Below are 27,903 nucleotides of genomic sequence, written 5' to 3' on the forward strand. Positions count from 1 at the left end.
AACTGCATATTGAAAATATTGGAAGAACTATCCGTCCAGATTTACTTTTTGTCAGCCAACAAGATGAGTAGGCCTAACGAACAGCAAAAGCATTAGCCTATGTCAATCCACTATCCCACATAGTACAAAAAACATACTGTACGCATGCACACACACACCAAGGTAATTATACAGTGCATTCAGAAAGTATTCAGACCCCTTCACTTTTTCCACATTTTGTTACGTAACAACCTTATTCTAAAATGGAATGAATAAATATCCTCATTAATCTACAAAAAATACCTCATAATGACAAAGTGAAACAGGGTTTTATAAAAAAATATTTTAAATAAATAACAGAAATACCTTATTTTGTATTTAGAACCTTTGCTATGAGACTCAAAATTGAACTCAGGTGCATCCTGTTTCCATTGATCATCCTTGAGATGTTTTTACAATTGTAGTCCACCTGTGGTAAATTCAATTAATTGGACATGATTTGGAAAGGCACTAACCTATTTATATAAAGGTCCCACAGTTGACAGTGCATGTCAGAGAAAAAAACCAAGCCATGAGGTCGAAGGAATTGTCCGTAGAGCTCCAGAACAGGATTGTGTAAAGGCACAGATCTGGGGAAGGGTATCAAAACATTTCTGCAGCATTGAAGGTCCCCAAACAGTGGCCTCCATCATTCTTAAATGGAAGAAGTTTGCAACCACCAAGACTCGTCCTAGAGCTGGCTCGCCCCCGGCCAAATTGAGCAATCAAGGGAGAAGGGCCTTGGTCAGTGAGGTGACCAAGAACCCAACGGTCACTCTGACAGAGCCCCAGAGTTCCTCTGTGGAGATGGGAGAACCTTCCAGAAGGACAACCATCTCTGCACAACTCCACCAATCAGGCCTTTATGGTAGAGTGGCCAGACGGAAGCCACTCCTTAGTAAAAGGCACATGACAGCTCGCTTGGAGTTTCCCAAAAGGCACCTAAAGGACTCTCAGACCATGAAAAACAAAATTCTCTTGTCTGATGAAACCAAGATTGAACTCTTTGGCCTGAATGCCAATCGCCACGTCTGGAGGAAACCTGGCACCATCCCTACGGTGAAGCATGGTGGTGGCAGCATCATGCTGTGGGGATGTTTTTCAGCAGCAGGGACTGGGAGACTAGTCAGAATCGAGGGAAAGATGAACGGAGCAAAGTACAAAGAAATCCTTGATGAAAACCTGCTCCAGAGCACTTAGGGCCTCAGACTGGGGTGAAGGTTCACCATCCAACAGGACAACGACCCTAAACACACAGCCAAGACAACGCTGGAGTGGCCTCGGGACAAGTCTCTGAATTTCTTTGAGTGGCCCAGCCAGAGCCCGGACTTGAACCCGATCTAACATCTCTGGAGAAACCTGAAAATAGCTGTGCAGCGACACTCCACATCCAACCTGACAGAGCTTGAGAAGATCTGCAGAGAAGAAACTCCCCAAATACAGATGTGCCAAGCTTGTAGCGTCATACCCAAGAAGACTCGGGGCTGTAATCGCTGCCAAAGGTGCTTCAACAAAGTACTGTGTAAAGGGACTGAATACTTATGTAAAAGTAGTATTATACATTTGCAAAAAAATCTAAAAAACTGTTTTTGCTGGGTCATTATGGGATATATTGTGTAGATTTATGAGTGAAAAACCCACGTTATTTTTTAACGCTGTAACATGACAAAATGTGGAATAAGTCAAGGGGTCTGAATCCTTTCCGAATGCACTGTAGTTTTAGGATTTTCATTTGAAATTAAGTTTAGTTTAAGTTTTATCATAACATTTGTATTTCATTCATATATTATTTAGTTTCAGTTTAAGTGTTAGGGACAGAAAGTAGCCTATGCTTGTAGGCTAGGAGCCAATTATGTGTTGTATAGTTTTTGTTGATGTCATTTCTTGTCACGGTGGGCAGTAATGCGTAAGGTGATTGGTCAGGTCATAGGTTAGGTAGAGTCAGCAAGATGGTGTGGATGCAAAAAGTAAACAGTAGTAATGGGCCAATTTCCGCAACAACCAGAAGCGTTGAAGCGAGAGTTTAAACTTCTACGCTGGTTAGGTCCTGTAGCTACCAGTTCTAGCAGCGTGAAGCGCACCCGTACACATGCACATATACTCTGTGTGACTGTGTGAGAGCAAAGTCTTGCATCGTGCTCATCTCAGCGGCCACGCTAAAGCGGATCACTTCTGTCAAGTCGGTGAACATCATTGGTCGCTGACTTTCAAATTGTGTTGCATGCATGATGGAGATAAGAATTGAATTTTAGAATTGTCTGACTTGTGCCTAAATGCCAACTGCATGAACTTTACAAAAATCACGATCAAACGTCATGAAGTTTTGACTGCAAATTTCTGCAGTTGCTCTTCACCAACTTCATCCTGCAGCCATCACCTGTATTGTGGGAGGCTCTGTTGTCAACCAATCATTAGGGTGTTGGTTTTTCCCATGCGAACGTGACCAAAGACATGACGGAAACAAGAAACAATTTATGTACACAGTGGCGATACATTAATGGCCAGTTTATTAGGTACACCCATCTAGTCCTGGGTCGGAACACCTTTGCCTCCAGAACAGCCTGAATTATTCAGGGCATGGAAATGTTGCTCAATTGGTATCAAGGGACATGACTAGTGATGCACCAACACTACATTTTTGGCCGATACTGATATCCGATATTGTCCTTGCCAAAAGAAACGATACCGATAACCAATATTACATTTTTTTACACACACATGGACGCAGTGGTCTAAGGCACTACATCTCAGTGCAAGAAGCGTCACTAGAGTCCTTGGTTCGAATCCAGGCTGTATTACATCCGGCCGTGATTGGGAGTCCTGTAGGGCAGCGCACAATTGGCCCAGCGTCGTCTGGGTTTGGCCGGGGTAGGCCGTCATTGTAAATAAGAATTTTACTTGCCTAGGTTACACACATCACACTGACCAAAAAGTTATTTTGTTGGCATTTACGTATGTCCCCATTACCAGTAAAACATAATCAAAACCTCTTTCTTTCACTTACTTGCTGTGCTGTTTCGTTGCTCATTTGTTCAGTCGTTTCATTCTCAACCAGGATTTCATCATACATGTCAAGCAGTGAAGTTTCAGCTCTGTCTGTCCGTGGCCTCTCTTCCTCGGTGCGCACTGTCACTGTGTCTGTTTCCATCTTGTCCAGCTGTGTATGTAACATTTCACATAAACCCTGTTTATTGTCTGCATCGAAGTAGCGGTCCTTGTACATAGCATCGAGCATGGTGGCGACACAGTAAAGAGAGAATGCCACCGAATCGCTTGTTCACAGCCTGTGTCGGCAGTTTTGTTGAGCAGGCGTTTCAATGCCATGACAAAGGGTATCACGTCTGCTGCAGGCGCAGTTGATGAGCTTATTTCTCGAGTCAGTTGTTCGAATGGAGCTGGCTAGTGTGTTCATCTTAAAAACATGTTTTCAAATGCCATTGAAATGGCAGCAGCGGTATGACAACCAGCACATTCATGAGCATGCAATACGACTTTCCTCAGTACGAAATCCTCGACGACCCACTGTGCTGTCAGACTCAGCATGCTCATGGGGCTGATATCGCTGGTCCAAATGTCAGTCGTGAAGCTAATAGCTAATAGTTATTTCTGTGTAACTCCGGTAGGGAAACATCTGAAAAATAGTGCACTTGATAATGTGTACCGGTGTTCGACCAGTCGGCGAAAGCCAACATCACCCATGACAGAGAACGGTTGATTGTCAAGGGCAATGAATTCCAATTATCTTGGATTTCGCCTTTGAGTTGTCTTGCTAAAATGTTCTTACTCTTTCAAATGACTGCTCGACTTGTTGACTGCTCGATCTACACAGCAGACATTGTGGGCTAGGTTAGGAATGCTGTGTTGCACGTGTAGCGCTAAATATTACGTGGCATCATTACGTTTTACATTTGCCGATAGTTGTCCACTTCTTGAGGTAATCATGGCGAAGAATAAACAAAAAGGCAAAAAGCAGCAGAATGTTTTCCGAGTGGCCAACAAACAGACAAAACAAAAGAATAAGGCAAAACCTATCACTTCAACTGTCAAACACATCAATAAAGTGAAGAATGAGAAGGTGGAGAACGTTATATAGGTATGCACGTCAGCTTTGACATCGGTTTTGCACATCGGCGTTAAACTAGACATCGGGCCGATGTTGCCATTTTTAGCTAATATCGTCCGATTCCGATATGTTCACCGATATATTGTGCATCCCTAGAAAGAACTGCATGTGGGTTTTTTCCCCCGTACCATTCTCGGTAAATCCTCGACACTGTTGTGCGTGAAAAGCCCAGGAGGCCTGTCCGTTTCAGAGAAACTAGAACCGGCGTGCCTGTCACCGACGATCATACCACGCTCAAAGTCGCTTAGGTCACTCGTTTTGAACATTCTAACGTTTAATCGAACAGTAACTGAATGCCTCGATGCCTGACCTTGACGCACACACACACACACACACACACACACACACACACACACACACACACACACACACACACACACACAGACACACACACACACTCACCGAGACAGTGGAGCTGGGTGTGTTGGTGCCATATCCAGAGGAGGGCAGTGATGCCAGAGACCAGCGCCTGCCATCCGTCCTGAGAAGGAGATAGAAATGGAGGGAAACAGAGAGAGAGAGAACGAGATAGAGAGATACGGAGGAGCAGAGGGGATGGAAAGGATTAAGGTTAGACAAGTTCCTGGGTTAACTATGAAAGGTTTGACGGAGCGATGGTACCACAGTTGTGCTTCGCCGCGCTAGATGTCTGTAAGAACTTAAACGCTGCAGACAAAGTCTGCAAACACAAAACACAGGCAAGCAAACACACACACACTGACACAAACCAACACACACACACCTTCTGCCAAGAAGACAACATAGAAATGAATATGAGATTAAATATGTTCTGCAGGAAGGAGTACAGTCCTGGTTATAGGGCAGGTCCATGCAGGTTTGGGATGGCCATACTTCTCTAGGGACTGGGACGTCACAAATATAATTATGTTGTTAGAAATGTTTACAAATTCATTTAAAATTAAAAGCTGAAATGTCTTTGAGTCAATAAGCATTCGACCCTTTTATTATAAATAAAATGTGCTTAGCAAGTCACATAATAAGTTGCATGGACTCATCTCTAGTGTTTAACATAATTGTTAAAAGACTACCCCATCTCTGTACCTCACAAATACAATCTATCTTTCAGGTCCCTCAGTCGAGAAGTGCATTTCAAGCACAAAGACCAGGGAGGTTTTCGAATGGTTCACATAGAAGAGCAACTATTGGTTGAGGAGTCAAAAAAATCAAAAAATAAACATTGAATATCCATTCGAGCATGGTGCAGTTATTAATTACACTTTGGATGGAAACCGGTGCCAATTGCAACTTTAAAACTGTTATAGAGTTGAATGGCTGTGATAGAAGATAACTGAGGATGGGATCAACAACATTGCAGTTACTCCATAATATACTGTACATGTACTGACAAAACATGCATCCTGTTTGCAATAAAGCACTAAAGTAATACTGCAAAAAAAAATGCGGCAAAGAAATGTACTTTTTGTCCTGAATACAAAGTGTTACGTTTGGGGCAAATCCAACAAAACACATTCCTGAGTACCACTCTTCATATTTTCAAGCATGGTTGTGGTTGTATCATGTTATTGGTATGCTTGTCACTGGCAAGCACTAGGGAGTTTTTCAGGATACAAATAAACAAAATTGAGCTAAACACAGGCAAAATCCTACAGGAAAACTTGGTTCAGTCTGCTTTCCAACAGACACTGGCAGACAAATTCACCTTTCAGCTGGACAATAACCTAAAACACAAGTCCAAATATACACTGGAGTTGCTTAACAAAACGACATTGAATGTTCCTAAATGTGGCCTAGTTACAGTTTTGACCTATATCTGCTTGAAAATCTATGGCAGACTTGAAAATGGCTGTCTAGCAATTATCAACAACCAATTTGACAGAGCTTGAAGAATCTTTTAAAGAATAATGGGGAAATATAGGACAATCCAGGCAAAGCTCTTAGAGACTTACCCAGAAAGACTCACAGCTGTAATCGCTGCCAAAGGTGATTCTAACATACTGAGTCAGAGAGTTGAATACTTATCTAATCAAGATATATTAGTGTTTTATTTTCCATTAATTTATTATTATTATTCAAACATTTTTCTTCCACTTTGACATTAGAGTATTTTGTGTAAATCGTTGATAAACAAATGACATTAAATCCATTTTAATCCCACTTTGTAACAACAAAATGTGGAAACAGTGAAAGGGGTGTGAATACTTTCTGAAGGCACTGTAGAGGTCACAAAGCATCTCAGAGTAGGAGTGCTGATCTAGGATTAGTTTTGCGTTTCAGATCATAATGAATTAGATTATATGGACAGATTCTAGATCAGCACTCATACTCTGAGATGCTTTGTGGATACGGGCCTTGGTGTTTCCATTCAGGGCAGAGGACAGGAGATAGAGGAGAAGGTGAGGGGGTGGAGGTAAAAGGTTAAAGGTGAGAAGTTACCTGTCAGCCCTGTGCCCGTGACTGTGTGGGAGAGAGGATAGTGTTAGAACTACATGTGTTCTTGTAATGAGCTCTGCAGAACCATTTTTTTTGTTGCAGATCTCATCCTGCATTATGACACTTCACCATTGGGTGGCACTGTTGCTTAAGGTTCATTTCTCTGTCTCCTGTCTCATCTGATTTATTGAGGTTTGGGGCAGAAGAAGTGGTATCTTCTTCCAAACAGAAGACCATCCTACCAGCACATGTCACATCTCTCGCCTCGTGTAGAACGACTTATAAAACAAATTTATCCTTTTAATCTTGAGTTGTGCTTAACTCCACACAGGCTCTCAATCTCGAGTTCTGTAATTACACTTCCTAGTCAAAGGCTGTGAGATAAGAGGATATTCAACCAGGCTTCAAACATGCAGATGATATGGGCTTGATTAGCCAGACTTTCAATTATAATTTAAAGAGGAGCACAGAGGTGCTGTGAGTATTAGCCATGGGAGGGATTGGATTTTAAGGCTAAACTCTGGAGGATAAATGGCATCCATTTGGGCTCCACTCTTCACAGTTTCTGCTATGAACTATTGAACTGGAGCTGGGCTTGGGGAAACTGGCTCTGCTGTGGGGGTGCAGGTGACTGTCAATGAACAGTATGGCTCAAATAATAGAATGAGGTAATAATCCCTCCTACCTAGCATAACTATGAAGACAATCACCATCAGACATATTAAGTAATTTGATCCCAGTGAGCTAAACCCTGACCAGGGTTTCCGTTAGCTGGTAATTGTCGGCTTTTGGCCGATAATCCGATAAATAAAATTGTTGCTGGCCAAATTGACCTGCAAAAAACAAAACTATCCATTGCAAAATAATGCTCTTTATTAATTGATGGAAATACATTTGACTGTCATGCTTATCGGTCTATAGGTTAATTTGCATAATGTATTGGAATTAATGTGCGCATTTTCATTAGTCATCATGTGTCTTACTTATCACCTGCAGACAGTGCACAACAATTCTAAATGCAATTGTGTGTTAATATGGTTTTGATGGCCACGATTAAAATAACTACTATTTTTTTCTCTCTGGTAATTGAAGGTAATTGAACCCGCCTCCCATCCAAGTGCATAGGCAACAGTAGGCAGCGCTTCCCCCACCATTTTGCAACGTGAGCTGGAGGCAGTATGCATTTTGAAAACATATACTTAATTGTTTGAGACCTGAACCTTTTACTTCATATTATGAGGCATGTCTTACCTTGCTTCAAAGTAGCTTAGGCAAAATCCGACCATAAAAAAGTGGAGTCAATTATTTTATAAAGACCTCCTCATGTCATTGAAACCAGCATTTCTCTCCTGTTCTATTGGTTTTCACATCAACTTTCTTTTGTTGTCCAGAAGCCAGAGGCACAATCATAGTCATATTAGTAACCTATCCTAGTTGTTGCATCTTTAGATCCCCCTTTTCTCTCTACGTTTCAGAGATTTTTCATATCTGTCACATATGGAACCGGTCGCATCAGGTGCTCTGTTAAGAAAGATTTTTTTCCTGCGAATTACATTTTGGCAAAAGTTTGGCTGCCTCATTACACGACTTGCATGTTTTGTTAAGATTAATTACCATAATCTAAATGTGACTTCTGTCAATTTTGAGCACCGTGGGTGGACAACCTAATGGGTTACGCACCCAATGCATATGGGTCCGGTAAATTTGTCAAACGGTCGGGAAAATTGTAATCATCCCGGTCACGTTGCCCGGCGCCACATTTTCCGAAACGGAAACCCTGCCACTTGACCCCCCTGGCTCACCTGCGAGCTGGAACGAAGGAGAAGTGTGCTGCCGTGTTGGGGGAGAAGTTTCTGGGGCTGTCCAGAGGGCTGCTCCCTGGGAGAGACGGAGAAAGAGAGGGAGATAGAGAGAGAGAAGCAGAAAGGAGAGAAGAAGAATTAAGCACGGCACAAAAAGAAACAAAAGCCAGATTCTAGACTTCGTTATTCAGAAAGTTATTCCCAGAGGAGAGAAAGGACACAAGATCCCCCTGCATAGGCATGTCAGTGAAGTGTGTGTAGTAAGAGGTAGTGAAAGTACGCAATAGATTAGCATTTACATTTGAGTCATTTAGTAGACGCTCTTAAGATCGCTAGGTGGGACAATCACATATCACAGGCATAGTAAGTACACTTTTCCTCAATAAAGTGGCTATCAGCAAAGTCAAAGCTGGAAGGGGGTGGGGGGGGGGGGTGTCAAGTGCAAGTGTTGGTTCAGGACAGTGTTTTTTGTATATATATATATATTTTTTTTTTAGGTGAGGAGGGGGATTATTTAAGATACTCTTTGAAGATGTAGAGTTTCAGGTGCTTTCAGAAGATGGTCAGGGACTCTGCTAGCCTAGCTTCAGGGGGAAGCTGGTAAAATCAAATCAAATGTATTTGCCGCATACAACAGGTGTAGACCTTACAGTGAAATGCTTACTTACAAGCCCTTAACCAACAATGCAGTTTTCAGAAAATACCTTGCACCATTGGGGTGCAAGGACTGAAAAGAGTTTGGGCTGTGCTGAGCAGGAGCTGCCCTCCCGTAGGGGTGGGAGGGCCAAGAGACCAGAGGTGGTAGAACGGGGGGGCTCGGGTTGGGGTTAGCCTAGATAATATTCCTTTCTCCAAATAACCACATTGGTGACAGCACAAATAACCCAACACCACAATCACTCAGGTTAGATGAAAACCCTCAACCTTTATTGGCATGTGAAAGGGTACTGAAAACTATTGTTCTGTCATCCCTGTGTGTGCACTACACAGGGCCTACATACAGTATACCCTCCAACTCCTCCTTCAGCATACGCTAAACAGCAAATACGTTCCCCCCATCACGCCTCCTCTCCTCCTCATCCCTCCGTCTTCCTCCTTTCCGACAGGAAAGGGTATTTCAGAGATCACAAAGCTCATGATGGAGTGTCCTAATTTAGCCAGGGACAGAGGTAAGGCGAGGACAAGGGGAGAGGCGAGGAGGATCCGGATGAGACATAGACAAGGGGTGTTTGATCAATGGGCTGCTAATCGTCTGGTTCTTCTCAGCAACAAGCAGCACAATCGGAGACGAGATGAATGAGAGGAATAAAGCATTTACAGACCATTAGAGAAAGAAGATGGACACCAACAAGCTACTCTACAGACAGAAATTAACATCTTATTACTGTCTCAATATAGACTAAATCACACAGCAGTACAGACCGTAGAGAGTGGGGATGGAGAGATAGAGGGGGAGTAAGAAAGAAAGCGTAAAAGAGAGCAGCGTTGATTAAACGATCTGGAGTCCGGGTATATATATAGAACCCTAAATGTCTGTCTGCTAATTAGCCTACATTGTGGGTACCCAACAGCTCAACATGGAGAAAATCCGGGGTGTGACGTAACAAATTGCTCAACATGGAAAAGCCAAATCTGCTTCACATACAGCATCCCAATCAATCTGAGGAGTGGGACAGGGGAGATGGAGGGTGGGGGGGTGAAACATGTAGGCCACTGCTCTCACCCCTCACTGGGTGGTGAAGCATAGCAGACGGGGTGCTGGGGGTTGGACCACACCTCCCTCCCTCCCGCATCAATTATGTATTTTCTGAGAATGTGAAGCCAGAACAGATCCTTTAAAGGCCCAATAGGCCTAGGCCTATTGTAGGCCGGCCTATTGTAGGCCGTCTAGGCCGGCATTGTAAATAATAATTTGTTCTTAACTGACTTGCCTAGTTAAATAAAAGATAAAAACCTTACTGTAACAGTTTTCCATAACATTTGGCAAAAATAGCTTTTTAGCAAAAAAAAATAAACTTTCTCAAGCAAGAATTTTGCTCGGACTGTCTGGGAGTGGTCTGAGTGGGGAGAGGACAACTTAAAACTAGCTGTTATTGGCAGAGAGATTTGGAGCTCTTTGTTATTGGTTTATTATTCCAATTCACCGCCTGGTGATGTCATTGGGCAAGCCTAAACTCCCTTAGAAGGTCCTGTGTAGATTGCATTTTCAACAAGCAACTATCAGGAAATAACACTGATCACATTTTCTTTGCACACTTTAACAGTGTTAATTTCATTAGCTGTTGTACAATATCATACAAAACACAGGAAAACTACATTTTGACTGCCCTGGGCCTTTAAATATGAATTAATTAATTCCCTGTCTATCTGCTGGAGTAGGAAACACTTGGCTCCTCTTGCGTGTGTGTGTGTATATAGTATGTGGTGTGTGTGTGCGTGTCCTGGAACTTGGAGTGCGTAACCCTGAGCAGTGTGTTAAGGCTGGGGCCTGTCAGTGAAAGCTGTTTTTAAATGGGCTTGGGGCCTCAGAGGGGCTATTAGGAGGCTTAGAGGCATGAGCTCAATCACTCTGCACTGTGTTTCGCCGCATAGATACAGTGCATACAGGCAGGCAGGGGGCTAGATGGATAGATACACACCTCACTGAGAGCGGGAACCATTATTCAAATGAAGTCGCATTCACAGACACACAGGGTGATACACACAGGCAAAGAATGGCCTTACATTATGGTGAGGAGAGATACTGTAGTTTACTTCAGGGAAACAAAGACACAGTGTGTGTGTGTGTGTGTGTGTGTCAAGGTTAAATGCGATTCAGAGGCGTATTATTCCATTTGCACTTGAGAGCCCATGGTGTGTGATGAGAGTTGTTAGAGAGCCCTATGGGATTATCAACACTAAAAAACCTCCTCAATATGTGTTTCCCTGATGGGAGAAACCCTATCCTCGTTCTACACCCCTGGAGTCATGTTAATTGGGTTGCCACTCATGAAAGAAGAGATGTATGCAGGCGGACAGCTAGCTATCGCAGTGAGAGTGACCCATTTTACCACCCACATAAACAAACACAGTCATGCACACTCATACAGACACATATAAACTTTTTTTAAATGGTCGAATTAATAAACTAAACACACTCTTGTCATTATATGTGGCCCTAGAAGACTAAATAGATCCTTGCTCAACAGAATAATGTAATAGATCGATAGAATGAATGCTTCAATCTAGTTCTCTGTCATCTTTCGCGGAGCGAAGACGTTTAGAGACTGGGGAGAAAATACAATAACTCAACAACAAAAAAGGGAAAGATTATCTATGCAAAATGTCCAAATGACATCAGTTTGACCGGTGGTAAAGAAAAAGAAAGCTGTAAAAACGACCCAACGTGTTGCAGTTCGGCTTCGATGCATATTTTATGTAGTAGAAATACGATCAGCTTTTATGATGCTTTTGTCATGAGAGGGATGGAGTTGGGCCGGTTTTATGACCTAATGACAGGTCGTAAATACCTTGCAGAAACTCTCCCTTTGGCTCATCAGTTTGGGAGAATGGAATGTCTGCTGTGTTAAAAAGAGAGACCGTGCCGCCAAAACTTCAACATCAAACAATGGACATTGAAACAATATTTCTAACATAAAGAATGTTGAGAATGATGACAGATGAAATATGGGAAATTAATATCTATTTTGTGATGTCATTAAAATGATAAAAAAGACGTTATAACGGAAACATTGTAACTTTAAGAGCTTTCACAATGTATATATCAGATTTACATCTAAATGTTGTAAAACATATGATTAAATATGAAACTATTTGTGAAAAGATAACAATGTGATTTTAGACTTCTAAAAAATGTTTCTTGCAAAACTTGTGCTAGTGTAACGCTCGTCGTGGGTGGAAGAAGAGGAGGACCAATGTGCAGCGTGGTAAGTGTCCATAATGTTTTAATAAGAAACTGAACACTGAACAAAAACAATAAAACGACAAAACGAACAGTCCTGTACGGTGAAACAGCAAACAGAAAATAATCACCCACAAAACACAATGAAAACCAGGCTACCTAAATATGGCTCCCAATCAGAGACAACGACTGACACCTGCCTCTGATTGAGAACCATACTAGGCCAAACACATAGAAATAGAACAATAGACCAAAACATAGAATGCCCACCCCAACTCACGCCCTGACCAAACTAAAAAACAGACATAACCAAGGAACTAAGGTCAGAACGTGACAGCTAGTCAGTAGCTGTCACATTGTATAAATTATTGGAGACAGGCGCAGGAATTCGTAATAGAGGGGGTTTAATACTCCACCTAAAATATACAACATGCCATTAAAAGGCACGGGGACGAAGCCCAAAACAAACACGTATACAAAAACACAGGGATGTAACCCAAACAAAAGAGCGAGGTAAAATACACGGGACCCACAATACACTACATGGTGCGAGAGCCGTAATAACAAATGCACAACAATACACGGGACGAGACCCGTAATAACAAGTGCACAACACACGCAGCACGAAAGACGAAATAACAAAGCACAGGTACTCACAAGACCAACGGACATGGGAACAATAACCGACAAGAGACTTACATCTAGAGACTTACATCGAACCACTCCCCATAGACGGATCGAGTGGTAACAGAGAGACGACCGAGAAAAGACATCTACGCGTAAATTTATGTTGCATTTCTAATCCGAATAAGCGGTTGTTAATTGTTACATGATTCATTTAATAGAGTAATTATTCGATAAATAGCAGTCATCACATTAATGATAGTCACGCCACAACACTTTAATGATGAAGACAGCACCTCTACAGATGGTATCTAACTGAACATTGCATTCTCTCAAGATGCAGAAAGAATTAAATCCTATTTCTCCACTCCCAAGTCCAAATTTTGCCTACTTTTGGTGTATACTTTTACTACAAGAAATGTTTAATTCTACAGGAGTTATTATTAAGGCAATGTGAGAGGTTATAGACCTACAGTCAGTGTCCAGATTTCAGTTTTGATTTAACCCATCTAAACAGTAGGCTACGGTTCCCTTGACGTGCCATAGGCCCGTCTTGTGTCTGTCAAATGTGTATAGCGCCTCACAATCATCACACATAACATAACATATCATCCTCTTTTACCACTTGACCAAATCTTTTCCAAACATTACTTTTCTGGCCCTCCCGTCTCTTTATTTTCAACTCTTCTTTCGCAGATTTTCTCTTACTGAGTTAAACTTAGACAATGTCCTTTTTTCCTCCGTCGATTGACGTGAACTTTTTCTGCCAGTTCCCGAAAGCAATATTTGGCGTGAGTACAGTTAAGCCCTGAAGCTTAGGCTTTTATGCACTTATACCAGATAGCCTAAAATAATGAATGAAAAACCTCAATGTAGCCTATATAAATTGCAAAACGATTATACATCCGTAGATTTTTTTTAAGGTATTGTTTCTCTTTATTCAACCCACCCGCCACACACCCGCCCTTCAGCCACACAATATTTAATGACCCTGAACCTGTCCGTTGCGCGGATATAACCACAGGGACTGCGGGTTATGAGTCAACCGGCGCATCACTAACACACATCCCTCCATCTCAGTGGTATTCAAACTTTTTCAGCGTGGACCCCATTTTTTCCCCAGCAGAATCTCTGGGGAAATTCACGGTCACCACCGGATGAGAGAGAGGGATAGAGAGAGAAAGAGAGATTTGCTTTAGCAATGTAAACATCATGTTTCCCATGCTAATAAAACCCTTTGAAATAAATTCAGTTGAGCGAGAGGGAGGAGAGATACAGCGAGAGGGCGAGGAAGGTAGGCGAGGAGATGTCAAGAGAGGGGGAGATAAATAATGTGGGTATGAGGGAGCGAGAGGGGGAGAGAGAGAGTCTATTTCATCCAAGTCATTTTTCAGAGTTATAAAAAAGTCCTCCATTTCATTAGTATTAAGTAATTAGGTAAGAAAGGCCTAAAGCAGAGACATGACTAAACTCTTAACTCTATACGCTACTAGAGCTGGGGTTGAATTAGATGGAATTAACACTGACTGACTGACGAAATGACTGACTAAATAAATGACTGACTGAATAAATGATTGACATACTAAATGACTGACATACAAAATGACTGACTGACTGACTGAATGACTGACACACTAAATTATTGACTAAATGACTGGCTGACTATCAGCAATAGGAACTAACTGAGGGAGTACAGAAGAGAAACGCAATTCAGTAGGTCGGTGTGTAGACAGACATAAGTTAACATAAACAGTTTTTTGGATGATTGACAGGGCTGCAACTCTCATTGGGAGTGAGTGGCTCTCTTAGATATGGCTTACCATGGGGAAATCAGACAGCAAGCAGTTTAAAATCCCACTCTGTAGTAGAGGAGTGTGTTAACTAAGTCAGAACCCCTCTCCTCCACACAGAGTTATACGGTATCAGAACGCTCTGTCCCTTTACAACTCTGCTAACCTCACCAACAGCAGGAGCACAACTATGTCTTTATAGCTGTCTGGAGCCAAATTATTTCACAGCAGCAGCACAAAGTAACACTATAAGCCATCACACTTTTGAAGCCTTAAGCTATTAAAATATGGTCTCTGGCTGCATTTGGCTAATTGCAGTGTCTTACAAATATCTCTCAAATGTAAAGTTACTTGTATAAGTGAGGTATAACTCAATTTGGGGAACAGATGCACACTTGTTGATCATTATCTTAATGGTGTTGTAGTTAGTTAGCTGTTAACGTTTTCCCAGATTGCAGTGGCACACGGCTGGGTTGGCAGAGAGGACGCCAGATGGGGCACAGACAGAGTGGTACTAGGTCTGTTGCCACAGTAACACAACAGCATCTTTCTGGGCAGAGACAGTCGGCTGAAGGGCAGCGATAAAGAGAGAGAGACAGAGATAACTGTGCTGTTTATGAATGCTGCCCTTGACATGCCAGTACCCAGAAGCCACAAATCCAGCAGTAGGAAGAGGAGCTCTCTCGCACTCCCCCCCCCCCCCAAAAAAAATGTATACAAAAGGAAAAGCTGAAATGTCTTGAGTCAATAAGTATTCAAACCATTTATTATGGCAAGCCTAAATAATGTTCAGGAGTAAAAATGTGCTTTATTGTTTGTCACATAAGCCGAATACAACAACTGTAGACTTTACTGCAAAATGCTTACTTTTAAGCCCTTAACCAACAATGCAGTTAAGAAAAATAAGTGTTAAGAAAGTATTTACTAAAATAAACTGAAGTAAAAAAATATATAAGAAAATATAAAAAATATTTAAAGAGCATCAGTAAAATAACAGTAGCGAGGCTATATACAGGGGGTACCGGTACAGAGTCAAGTTCCTATGAAGTTAAAAGTTAAATTAAATAAAAAAATAAGAGTCAATGCAAATAGTCCAGGTGGCTATTTGATTAATTGTTCAGTAGTCTTATGGCTTGGAGGAAGAAGCTGTTAAGGAGCCTTTTGAACCTAGACTTGGCACTCCGTTATCGTTTGCCTTGCGGTAGCAGAGAGAACAATCTATGACTTGGGTGAGTGGAGTCTTTGACAGTTTTTTGGGCCTTCCTCTGACACCGCCCAGTATATAGGTCCTGGATGGCAGGAAGCTTGGCCCAAGTGATGTACTGGACTGTACGCACTACCCTCTGTAGCCCCTTTTACGGTCGGATGCCGAGCAGTTAACATACCAGTCGGTGATACAACCGGTCAGGATGCTCTCAATGGTGCAGCTGTATAACTTTTTGAGGATCTGGCGACCCATACCAAATCTTTTCAGTCTCCTGAGGGGAAAAGGCGTAGTCGTGCCCTTTTCACAACTTTCTTGGTGTGTTTGGACCATAATAGTTTGCTGGTGACGTGGACACCAAGGAACTTGAAACTTGAAACCTGCTCCACTACAGCCCCGTCAATGTGAATGGGGACGTGTTCGGCCCTCCTTTTCCTGTAGTCCACGATCATTTTCTTTGTCTTGCTCACGTAAAGGGAGAGGTTGTTGTCCTGGCACCACACTGCCAGGTCTCTGACCTCCTCCATATTGGCTGTCTCGTCGTTGTCTGTGATCAGGCCTACCACTGTTGTGTCGTCAGCAAACTTAACAATGGTGTTGGATTCGTGCTTGGCCACGCAGTCGTGGGTGAACAGGGAGTACAGGAGGGAGGATCAGCGTGGCAGATGTGATGTTGCCTACCCTCACCACCTGAGGGCGGACAGTCAGGAAGTCCAGGATCCAGTTGCAGAGGGAGGTGTTTAGTCCCAAGGTCCTTAGTTTAGTGATGAGCTTTGTGGGCACTAGGGTGAACAGCATGCTCACATTGGTGTTCCTTTTGTCCAGGTGGGAAAGGGCAGTGTGGAGAGTGATTGAGGTTCCGTCATCTGTGGATCTGTTGTGGTGGTATGCTGGTGTTGATATGAGCCATGACCAATCTTTCAAAGCACTTCTTGGCTACTGACGTGAGTGCTACGGGGTGGTAGTCATTTAGGCAGGTTACCTTCGCTTTCTTGGGCACAGGGACTATGGTGATCTGCTTGAAACATGTAGGTATTACAGACTTGGTCAGGGAGAGGTTGAAAATGTCAGTGAAGACACTTGCCAGTTGGTCCGCGCATGCTCTGAGTACACGTCTTTGTAATCTGTCTGGCCCCGCGGCCTTGTGAATGTTGACCTGTTTAAAGGTCTTGCTCACATTGGCTACGGAGAGCATGATCACACAGTTGTCCGGAACAGCTGGTTCTCTCATGCATGCTTCAGTGTTGCTTGCCTCGAAGAAAGCATATAAGGCATTTAGCTCATCTGGTAGGCTCGCGTCACTGGGCAGCTCGCAGCTGGGTTTCCCTTTGTTGTCTGTAATAGTTTGCAAGCCCTGACACATCCGACGAGAGTCATAGCCGGTGTAGTAGGATTCAATCTTAGTCCTGTATTGACGCTTTGCCTTTTTAATGGTTCGTCTGAAGCCATAGTGGGATCTCATCAGCGTTCGGATTACTATCCCGCTCCTTGAACGCAGCAGCTTTAGCCTTTAGTTCGGTGCGGATGTTGCCTGTAATCCACGGCTTCTGGTTGGGATATGAACGTACGTTCACTGCGGGGACGATGTTGTCAATGCACTTATTGATGAATCCGGTGACTCAGTTGGTATACTCCTCAATGCTATTGGATGTTCATATTCCAGTCTGTGCTAGCAAAACAGTTATGTAGCTTAGCATCCGCGTCATCTGACCACTTCCATATTGAGAGAGTCATGTTCGGGGCAAATCTAATACAACACCTACACTGAGTATCACTCTTCATATTTTCAAGCATGGTGGTGGCTACATCATGCTATGGATATGCTTGTCATTGGCAAGGATTAGGATGTTTTTTATGATAAAAGAATTAACAGAATAGAGCCAAGCACAGGCAAAATCCTAGAGGAAAACTGGGTTCAGGCTGCTTTCTAACAGACACTGGGAGACAAATTCACCTTTCATCATGCCAATAACCTAAAACACAAGGCCAAATATACACTGGAGTTGAAAATATATGGCAAGACATTAAAGTGGCTGTTTAAGCAATGATCCACAAACAATATGACAGAGCTTGGAGAATTATGTGAAAATATTGGACAAACCAGGTGTGCAAAGCTCTTAGAGACTTACCCCAAAAGTATATATTTCCCCCTTCCACTTTGACATTAGTATTTTGTGTAGATCGTTGACCTAGAAACGACAATTAAATCAATTTGAATCCCAGTTTGTAAGACAAGAAGATGTGGAAAAAGTCACGACGTGTGAATACTTTCTGAAGATACTGTATACTGAACAAAAATATAAACGCAACATATAAAGTGTTGGTCCCATGTTTCATGAGCTGAAATAAAAGATCCCAGAAATGTTCCATACGCACAAAAAGCTTATTTCTCTCCAATTTTGTGCAGAAATGTGTCTCATCCCCGTTAGTGAGCATTTCTCCTTTGCCAATATAATCCATCCACCTGACAGGTGTGACATATCATGATCATTACACAGGTGCACCTTGTGCTGGGGACAATAAAAGGCCACTCTAAAAATGTGCATTTTTGTCACACCTCACAATACCACAGATGTCTCAAGTTTAGAGGGAGCGTGCAATTGGCATGCTGACTGCAAGAATGTCCACTAGAGCTGTTGCCACAGAATTTTATGTTCATTTCTCTACCATAAGCCATCTCCAACATCGTTTTAGATAATTTGGCAGTACTGTACGTCCAACCGGCCTCACAACCGCAGACCACGCAAGCTCAGGACCTCCACATCCGGCTTCTTCACCTGCAGGATCATCTGAGACCAGCCATCTGGACAGGTGATGAAACTGAGAAGTATTTCTGTCTGTAATAATGCCCTTTTGTGGGGAAAAACTCATTATGATTGGCTGGGCCTGGCTCCCCAGTGGGTTGGCTTGGCTCCCAAGTGGATGGATCAATGCCCTCCCAGGCCCACCCATGGCTGCACCACTGCACGACTAGTCATGTGAAATCCATAGATTAGGGCCTGATGAATTTATTCAAATTGACTGAGTTCCTTATATGAACTGTAACTCAGTAAAATCGTTGAAATTGTTTGTGCATGTTGAGTTTATATTTGTGCTCAGTATAGCAAGCCACGGCCGGCCACGTGACTCACTTTCTGTAGGAGCAAACCATTTTCGTGAACGTGGTGTACCTAATAAACTGGCCACTGAGTGCATGTGTGTGTGCACTAAAGGGAGCGATGACATAAAAGCCAATAGAAGCCAGAGGTCAAGGTCATAGCTTCTCTCCTCCAGCATGTCCTTCAACCCAAAGTGTGTGTGTGTGTGTGTGTGTGTGTGTGTGTGTGTGTGTGTGTGTGTGTGTGTGTGTGTGTGTGTGTGTGTGTGTGTGTGTGTGTGTGTGTGTGTGTGTGTGTGTGTGTGTGTGTGTGTGTGTGTGTGTGTGTGTGTGTGTGTGAGCGTGTGTGTGCATGCGTGTGAGCGTGTGTGCTTGACAGCCTATACAGTTTTATTATTTCCTGTTGAGGAAATGAGCTGGTTGTGATTGCATTTCATTAAATGTCACCAGGCTCAACTTAATCCACCAATAAGAACACACGGCCACAGCCCCTGTTGAGACAGTGCTGTGATTTCCTGTCTGCCTGTCTGTTACTCTCTCCATCTCCTTTCTCTCTCTCTCCTACAATTTTCTCTCATTCTCTATATCTATCTCTTTGGAAGAGGGGTGTGTGTGGTGACCGGCATGGCAAGCTGTCAGGGCATTCACCTAAACCTGTCAGATTACATTAGGCTGCTGCATCAGGGCTGGAGACACTTGAACGGAGATAAACACACAGGCACGCATGCATGCACATGCTAGGGATGTGACAAATGGACAATTTTGCTAAACGTTTAAACATCATAACATTCAGAGAAAAAACATAAAATTCCACATCAATTCACAATGCAGAATAAAGGTCCTATTACGCATGACCGTTAGGGCCGGGCAATAAAGTTATATCTACCGCAGACATATACTCTTGAAAGCGCCTCGGGGCTACGGCATGTTTGTTTGTCTGTAAGGGTACACTACAGCTTCTCAAACGCCGACACAAAACCTTCTCTGGAGATAGTTTCGAAGCACCACTGAATGGGCATTTTACTTGTCTGTATAGGAATGCCCCATCTGAACCGGGATTAACGTCCATCACTAGGTGGGCAGACCTGTCAATCAAATAATCTTGAGCTGCCTGCACGCACCCTGCCTGTATGCTGCTTGCACGCAGACCACTCTCTCGGAAAATAAATAACTTTAAAGTTTGTTAAATACCGTGACTTACCATGACATTCAGTAGAAAGAAAACATATTCTGCTAGGAATCGACTCCTAAGATTCAATATTTTTGGAACAGATGAGACAGATTAGTTGCCGTACTTCCAGAGAACACAAACGCTCACATCTTTCATAGCGAGCTAGCGAGGGACTGCGAGAGAGAGGAGGGACATAGTATAGGCGGGTCGGCCACCAGGCAGACGGAGTCAGAACCCTGCACTAGGTCTATCTATCCACAATCAAAAACTGTATTTCGCAATGGAATGTTGTATTTTGCAACTTCAGTAAAGCAGGGCCTATCATCAATGAATAGGCTAGGATATTCTACGTGCAACAGGCCGAAGACTGAACACACTCACATCATTAGCGAAGATTAAGAGCAGGCGAGCAAGCTGCACTTTGATTTTAATTCGGTGGAGGAAAAAAACACAAAAAAAACATTGTTTATCCATTAGGGATTTTTCTTAACATTAAGGATCCCAATTTCGTTTAAATGTTTTAATGTTAAAACGTTCACACCCCTAGCGCACGCGCACAGACATGCACACAATCCCCAGCGACAAGGAGCTACAGTATGTAACACGTTGACTCTGACTAAACAACCAGTGAACACTATTTACTGAACGTGTATGAGTGTTCTCTGTATGTGTGACTTGCTGGGTGGATCCATGCTGTGTTGGCACTTTTCCATGTCATGGAACGGTTGTCTCCACATGCAGTGGTTCCGGTTCTATCCACACAGACACACACTCTAATGTCACAGGAACAGCAGAGCCACTAGGCCCTGACTGTGCAGAGCTCAGTGTGTATTCTCAGCTCCTAATTGGGTCGTATGCAAATACATAATTGTATGTACATTGTTTAGTAGGCTAAACAGCCGGTAACAGACTCATTGAAAGGTGTCTACCCAGAGTGCGTGAAAACAGGCTTTGCTGATTACATTTCACTTCCTTATGTTAATAACATACATTTTACCAAGACAAATATGATTATAATTGAATCATTCAACGAGGTCATTCTCTAACATATTATTAGCATTATATTTTTTTTTAAAGTCGGATTTCGCAACATCCGATAATAAGAACTGAGCTCTGTTGACATAGCGGTGCAGGTTTCTCGTAACTTTTGAGGATTTCACATTTTGTGGTCGTCGTCTTCAAAGTTGTTTCCGCGGGTGGCAAAAAGCTCAATACCACAACTCATTTGACCAGTCTGGGAGGTAAGGTTGTTAAAGTCCAGGTAGATAATGGACCCTATCCGATATTTATATAGTTGGTGAGGTATATAAACGAATTACAACTTAAAAAATGACTTGTTAGATTACAATTGTACAATTCATGCTCCCCGCATAAAAACCACAAAGATTGCCGGAAAGGCCCGAACGCAAGGTCGTAATTTTGATGACTCACACGGTGAGCCATCTGTAGCCTCCTGTACATGGTAAACTGGTGCGCAACAAGTTCTACTTCCCGTTTTAGTTTGGAAAACGGCTGGGAGGAATCTTCTACAATATTCACAACATATTGACACAATTACAATCTTCATAGAGTAAAAATGTAATTGAATCAATGACATGTGTTTTTTGGGGGGGAGTGAACATTATCAAGCCAGCAGCAGATGAAACAGAAAGTGGATTCTCTCCTCCCTCTCTCCCTGATTTTTGCCTGCGGCTATCACTGTCTATCTGGCTAGCTTAAGGATATTTACTAGCCCATAGCAGTGACGAACTTGTCTATGCTATTGAAATATGGCAGTACACAAACAAAATCTAACTCACTTTGCCAGCAATAAAGAAATCAGTGACAAATTACTCCAGAAACTGAGGAAGAGGATAGCTAGCTAATGTTATACCAAGCTAATGTTAGCTGATGCCTCTTCAACAAGAAGCAACTGTGAGAACATTGACCCTAAGATAAAAAATATATACTTTCCCATCGAACAAAATCCACCCCTCTTAAAAAAGCCTGCCTATGGGACGTCTCCAAAATGACCAACAATGACCAATTTCAATTTAGAAAACAGGCAGCCTCTATAGAAATCTCCCCCGGCGCTACAGACAGCCCAAGTGCAGACAGCCAGTGGCTCCAAAAAGTAATGCGGCAAGCTGCAGGAATACAATTTCCCATTGAGCAAAATCCACACTACACCTCTCTAAAGAAAACCGGGCTCCTTTCTCTGAAATGACACCAGATCCACAATCTAATAAATGGTCGAACCGTCGCGTTAGGGTTTAGCCCGCCATCCACACGTATGACAGCACCAGAATTTAGCTCCCAGCAGTTGGCAGATATGTTAATGAGCTCTTTCACTTGCCCAGTGAAGCCTTGATAATGCCTTGATAAATTATTGCAGGTGCTGCTGGATGTTTGTGATACCTTATAAGCCACGTTGTTGGTAGGGACAGCATCCACTTTGAAAAGCAACGTTTTGCTGAAGAGCTACTTCCATTGTTGATAGCCGTGGAAGTTCTCAAGGATGACATTTTCTCTGCAGATTGACGAGTAGATGCCCAATTCGCCTGCCTCATTCTCATAAATGTATTCCACTTTTTACAAAGTGGGATACAAAGTCCCACTTTTTACACTTTTTTACAAAGTGTTTCATTTGCATAGCCATAGAGGCATACATACATTTGCATAGCAAGTTCTGCTACGGTACACCCTGCTACCACACAAAGCTTGGCCATCTTGATGAATACTAATGCAATTGCTAGCTAGCTCCATACTACTAACCCACAAGTTTATAATATTTTTTACCCACACGTATATGAAGGGTGAGCATGGATTTTTATTTCCTCACTGTGGGACGCTGAACGCGGGGTGTTGTGGGATTGTTTCCGAAGTAAAGAGCTGAAATCGGCGACAACCTCAAATTCAACTTTTAGAACAATATTACAGTATAATAAAAATGTATTTAAGAGTTTGTAACTTGGGAACGTTTTCTTGGAGTGCTCTTGCTAGCAGATACCCATAGACTTCCGTCATTGCACTAACGCTAGTTAGCATTGGCTAGCAAAACTACCTCTAACTTCCTTCATACTGGACACAGAGACATACAAATGGTATCCACGAGTTAATCTGACTCTATGGAAGCGGATAAAAGTCCCAACATATCCCTTTAACGTTTTCAAGAATTTAGTTGTGTATTTTGGTCATCAGAATGTGCCAGAGGCCACCAAAATAGAGCTTGTTCTGCAATTTCTTTCCTGGAACTCCCTGGCTGGCTACTTTTGCTTTTTGGCTAGCTACTCCATGTACTTACGGAAAACACTGATGTGATGCTGTATTTCTGGTGGACCACATGTAGACTTTTCTGCTGAAAACCCCCAGAGAGAAACAGCATGCTGTTTGTTTATGTTATAATGAACTGCAATGGAAAAAATGTACTCCAGCTAAGAAAGACCATATAAAAGCTCCATATATGATGAGGGTTATATGTGTGTGTGTGTGTCTGTGTCTTACCTGGGTGTCCATGTAGTGGTGAGTGTGGTCTGGGTAGTGTAGGAGAGGTGCTGGATGTCACAATCAGGCTCTTCCTATTGCTGGTCCGACAGCTGCGGAGAAAGGAGACACACACACTTAGAGAAGAGCCACAAACACACTTAAAAACGACAACAACACACACACACACACACCGAGGCAGTACATTCAATTGGGTGACCAATGAGGAGTTTGCACTGAACTGGGAGGAGATTTCCAGTACATCTGGAACCAGATGAACACTTATTCCCATAATGTGTTCTTTCAACACGCCATTCACTCTTTCAGTGTCCGCATAACAACGAAAAAGTCGCTTTATTAAGACTCTCCACTTCAAGCACGTTAGGGGTTACAGTAGATCTAGTTAAAGGAACAGTGTAGCAGCTCCACACACACACACACACACACACACCATTCCAGCTGACCCCAGAGTCTCTGTGTTTCTGTCCCTCCTCTCTCTCTGTCCCCACTCTCAGTAACAGCTCCACTCAGTCTGAGCAGCTTTTCATCTCTCTCTCTAAAGACCCAATCATCACAGCTGGAAGCCTGTACAGTACTCAATGCCCACTGATCAGAACTGCACACTACATTGGATTTGTGTGAGGTGACTGACTGAGGAGTGTGTGTGTGTGTGTGTGTGTGTGTGTGTGTGTGTGTGTGTGTGTGTGTGTGTGTGTGTGTGTGTGTGTGTGTGTGTGTGTGTGTGTGTGTGTGTGTGTGTGTGTGTGTGTGTGTGTGTGTGTGTGAGAGAGAGAGAGAGAAAGAAAGGACAGTGTGCGTCTGTCCGTCCGTGAGGACAGTGCGTCAGTGTGTGTGTGTCCGTTTACTGTTGATCTCTAGTTTCATGAGTATAATAAGCCATTCGCAGTAAGAATCCCAATGTTCGCAGTAAGAATCCCAACATAAAAACACCTGCAGAGCTCAATGACGTCTTTGCATTACTACCGTAGCTGCTAGCCTAGTACTGCTGCAATGATGATGACGCTAATGTTCAGTACACAAGCATACAAAACAGGTACACACACACACAGCAAACTAACAGTGCCATCAGTCAGCTCTGCCTAATGTTTGTATCTCACAGCAGGTGGTCTACAGCAGGGAGCCTGCATAGGAGTGGAGAGAAGAGGAGAAGAGAGGACAGAAGAGGAGAGATGAGATGAAAGAGGAGAAGGGGAGAGAAGATAGTTTCACGTTTGAAGCGGGGAGGAGAAGAGAGGACAGAAGAGGAGAGATGAGATGAAAGAGGAGAAGGGGAGAGAAGATAGTTTCACGTTTGAAGAGGAGAGGAGAGGTGATGAAAGAGGAGACGGTGGTTTGAACATGATTTTGGTTAGGAGAGCCTTCCTGGTTGGAGCTCAAATGTGCACACAGAGCTATCAGTGTCTAGACACAAACTGTACGACTTGATATAGACAGTGTGTTTCTTTGTCTCCGTTTTATTTATTTTTTAAAACCATTTTTAGGGGTTCAGCAACGAAGCTGGTGAAACCATATTGTATTTGTTGTCATTAATTATTATTTTCCTTCTGCTGATTTAGTGAAAAATACAAATTCCTGTGAGATGGTAAGGCCCAGGAGGGTGCAACATTGCAAGATTGTAAATGGTCAAGGGCCACACCCTCTCATGCATATTGGCCACATGGTGGCGCTATAACAAGCAATTGAAAATGCTAACTTCGAAAGGTCACGCCCCTCACCCCGTGCGATACATATACAGTTGAAGTCGGAAGTTTACATCTTAGCCAAATACATTTAAACTCAGTTTTTCACAATTCCTGACATTTAATCCTAGTAAAAATTCACTGTCTCAGGTCAGTTTGGTCAGTTAATTCTCTCTACTATTATTCTGACATTTCACATTCTTAAAATAAAGTGGTGATCCAAAAACAGGGAATTTGACCTAAAACAGGAACATTTTACTAGAATTAAATGTCAGGAATTGTGAAAAACTGAGTTTAAATGTATTTGGCTAAGGTGTGTGTAAACTTCCGACTTCAACTGTACATATATTACTATTTGTCACACATCAGTTTACAAACAATGTAAAAAATAATCATTGAGTTAATAAATCCACATACAAAAATGATCTCTTGCTTTTTTTGAGTAAGGCAGCTCCAAAATGCAGGTGTTTCAGCCTAGCTCAGTGCTTTCTGTGGTGGTGGGGCAGCCAGCGGAAAATACCGAGCGTAGGGGTTGGTAATGTTCTCTAGTTATGTAGTGATTGGCTCAGTGTTCTGTCACTCATGTCTAAGGGTAGAGCTTGAAAATTCAAGCCCCTTAGGTGCTGCCATAGAGTTATATCAGAAGTGCCCATCCAAGAAGGCTCAAGGTCATTGGCCACAGATAAAATGGCGTCTGGCAGCGAAAATGAACTGTTTAGCAGCCAGACAAGTCTCCGCTGATAGCCAGGTGTAGCAGTGGTAAAATGTTGGGACAGCTTTATGTACCGTTTTAGTGCAATTAATGTATTGTTCAGTGTTGTGTAGTGGCTTTGCTAGCATGCAGCCCCAATATTAAATCTTGTTTTGGCCCACCAAGATTTACATGATAAAATTGCCACTGATTACACCTATCTATACAAACTTTACATTATTTGCGAGATCAGACATAATATCACTGTAATCCGAGTGTTCTTTTTTGGAAGTTGATTTAATTTCAGCGATTCTAATTTGTAAATATTTCAACAGTATTAAATGCTAACTTTTTTCAATGTCACAAATCGTTCTTCTCTTTCTTGTGATGTAAGTGTCGAGACGATGCGCTGAATCCCAAGCTTTATCGTTCTTAGAGATGCAACGGTAAAACAATTGTATTCCATTGATCCCATTTCAGCCATTACCGGGTTGTGTTTGACAGGTCATTACAAACAGTTCGCGGTCCTAATATTAACGGTAAAAAAAAAGTCGGGCACAAGCGAGAGCATTGAAGAGTCGCAGGAGTACAATGAAAGCAATCAATCCAGCGACATTTAAGTGACAAGTGGATTTTGCACCCCTCAAACTCAGGAAATAGAAAAAGACAGATCCTTAGGTGGGCAGGGCATGCACTTTGCTACTCAAAGGGTGTGACGGGAGGATGGAAAGAACAGAGAGGTAGTAGAGAGACTAGAGAAACACTCCACCGCATGCACACGTATTTAACAACATCCTGTCTAGTGGAGAGAAAAACAGGACCAAATCAAATCAACAACAAGGCCTTGGCACATTAACATAGTTATAGTAAGAGAGCAGCTGTGTGGAGGGAGGCAGGCAGGGGCGTGAAATGAAAGTTGCTCTGTAATTACAATCAGCCAGATTTCCCAAAATGTCTAAAAACATGTTTTCACTTTGTCATTATGGGGTATTGTGTGTTGATGGGTGAGAGAAAAAAATCAGCCTGTAAAACAACAAAATGTGGAATAAGTCAAGGGGTATGCACACTTTCTGAAGGCACTGTAGAATTAAACATAATGATTATGGCTCTAGATTGCGGGAAAAAGCTGTTTCAGGTTTTAATTATTTTTTTTATTATCCAACTTCCAAGCGTGGGACCTAGCACCCCTTTGGACCACCCCCCAGCCATCATCACGCACTTGTGCACCCTCAGATTGTTTGGGTTCATGATACCCCTACAGTACATGGCAGCCTTGAACACACACATCTGAGGGATTTGTGAGGAGTGTGTGTGTGTATTTGGCTTTATTATCCTATCCTCACAAGGACAGTAAAACAAGGAACATTCGGATAAGTGGGGACATTTTGCCAGTCCCCACAAGGAAAGAGGCTATTTTAGGGTAAGGGGTTCGGTTTAGGAGTTTAAGATTTCAGTTAGGTTAAGGAAAATAGGATTGTGTGAGTGTGTGTGCTCAAAGTCTACTTCAAAGCGATATACTCTAAGGAAAGATTTAACAGAGACTCATGATAAAGCCCAAGTCTCAGGTCAAACATCTCTCTCTCTCTCTCTCTCTCTCTCTCTCTCTCTCTCTCTCTCTCTCTCTCTCTCTCTCTCTCTCTCTCTCTCTCTCTCTCTCTCTCTCGCTCTCTCTCTCTCTCTCTCTCTCTCTCTCTCTCTCTCTCTCTCTCTCTCTCGCTCTCTCTCTCTCTCTCCTGAGTGAGGTCCCAGAGGTTATAAGTATGTTTGATGAAAGGAACCATACAGTTTGGTGGGATCATCCAGCTACTGCTAATACATTAACAGTACCAACCTGCCTACCTCTGTAACCAGGTGGTAGGTCTTAGCTAGGAGCTACTAGAGTTCGACCGAGTAATTAGGGCCGATTTC

At 42.7% G+C, this 27,903-nt stretch overlaps 1 protein-coding gene across 8 annotated transcripts in view; it reads right to left on the reverse strand.

Moving 5' to 3' along the window:
• The window catches only part of LOC139577562 (microtubule-associated serine/threonine-protein kinase 2-like), a 259,047-nt gene that overhangs the window by 42,247 nt on the left and 188,897 nt on the right, over positions 1 to 27,903 (reverse strand). Inside the window, exons 5-10 of one of the 8 annotated variants that reach the window (XM_071404645.1) lie at positions 23,626 to 23,717; positions 23,426 to 23,479; positions 8,356 to 8,431; positions 6,557 to 6,577; positions 4,544 to 4,622; positions 3,023 to 3,175 (exon numbers count right to left, since the gene is read on the reverse strand). In XM_071404645.1, the coding sequence (XP_071260746.1) occupies positions 3,023 to 3,175; positions 4,544 to 4,622; positions 6,557 to 6,577; positions 8,356 to 8,431; positions 23,426 to 23,479; positions 23,626 to 23,717 (475 nt within the window). The remainder of the gene's footprint in view (positions 1 to 3,022; positions 3,176 to 4,543; positions 4,623 to 6,556; positions 6,578 to 8,355; positions 8,432 to 23,425; positions 23,480 to 23,625; positions 23,718 to 27,903) is intronic. The other 7 variants (XM_071404646.1, XM_071404649.1, XM_071404653.1 and 4 more) reach the window with 7 other exon arrangements.

The sequence above is a fragment of the Salvelinus alpinus genome, chromosome 6, assembly GCF_045679555.1.
Source record: "Salvelinus alpinus chromosome 6, SLU_Salpinus.1, whole genome shotgun sequence".
Taxonomy (NCBI): Eukaryota; Metazoa; Chordata; class Actinopteri; order Salmoniformes; family Salmonidae; genus Salvelinus; species Salvelinus alpinus.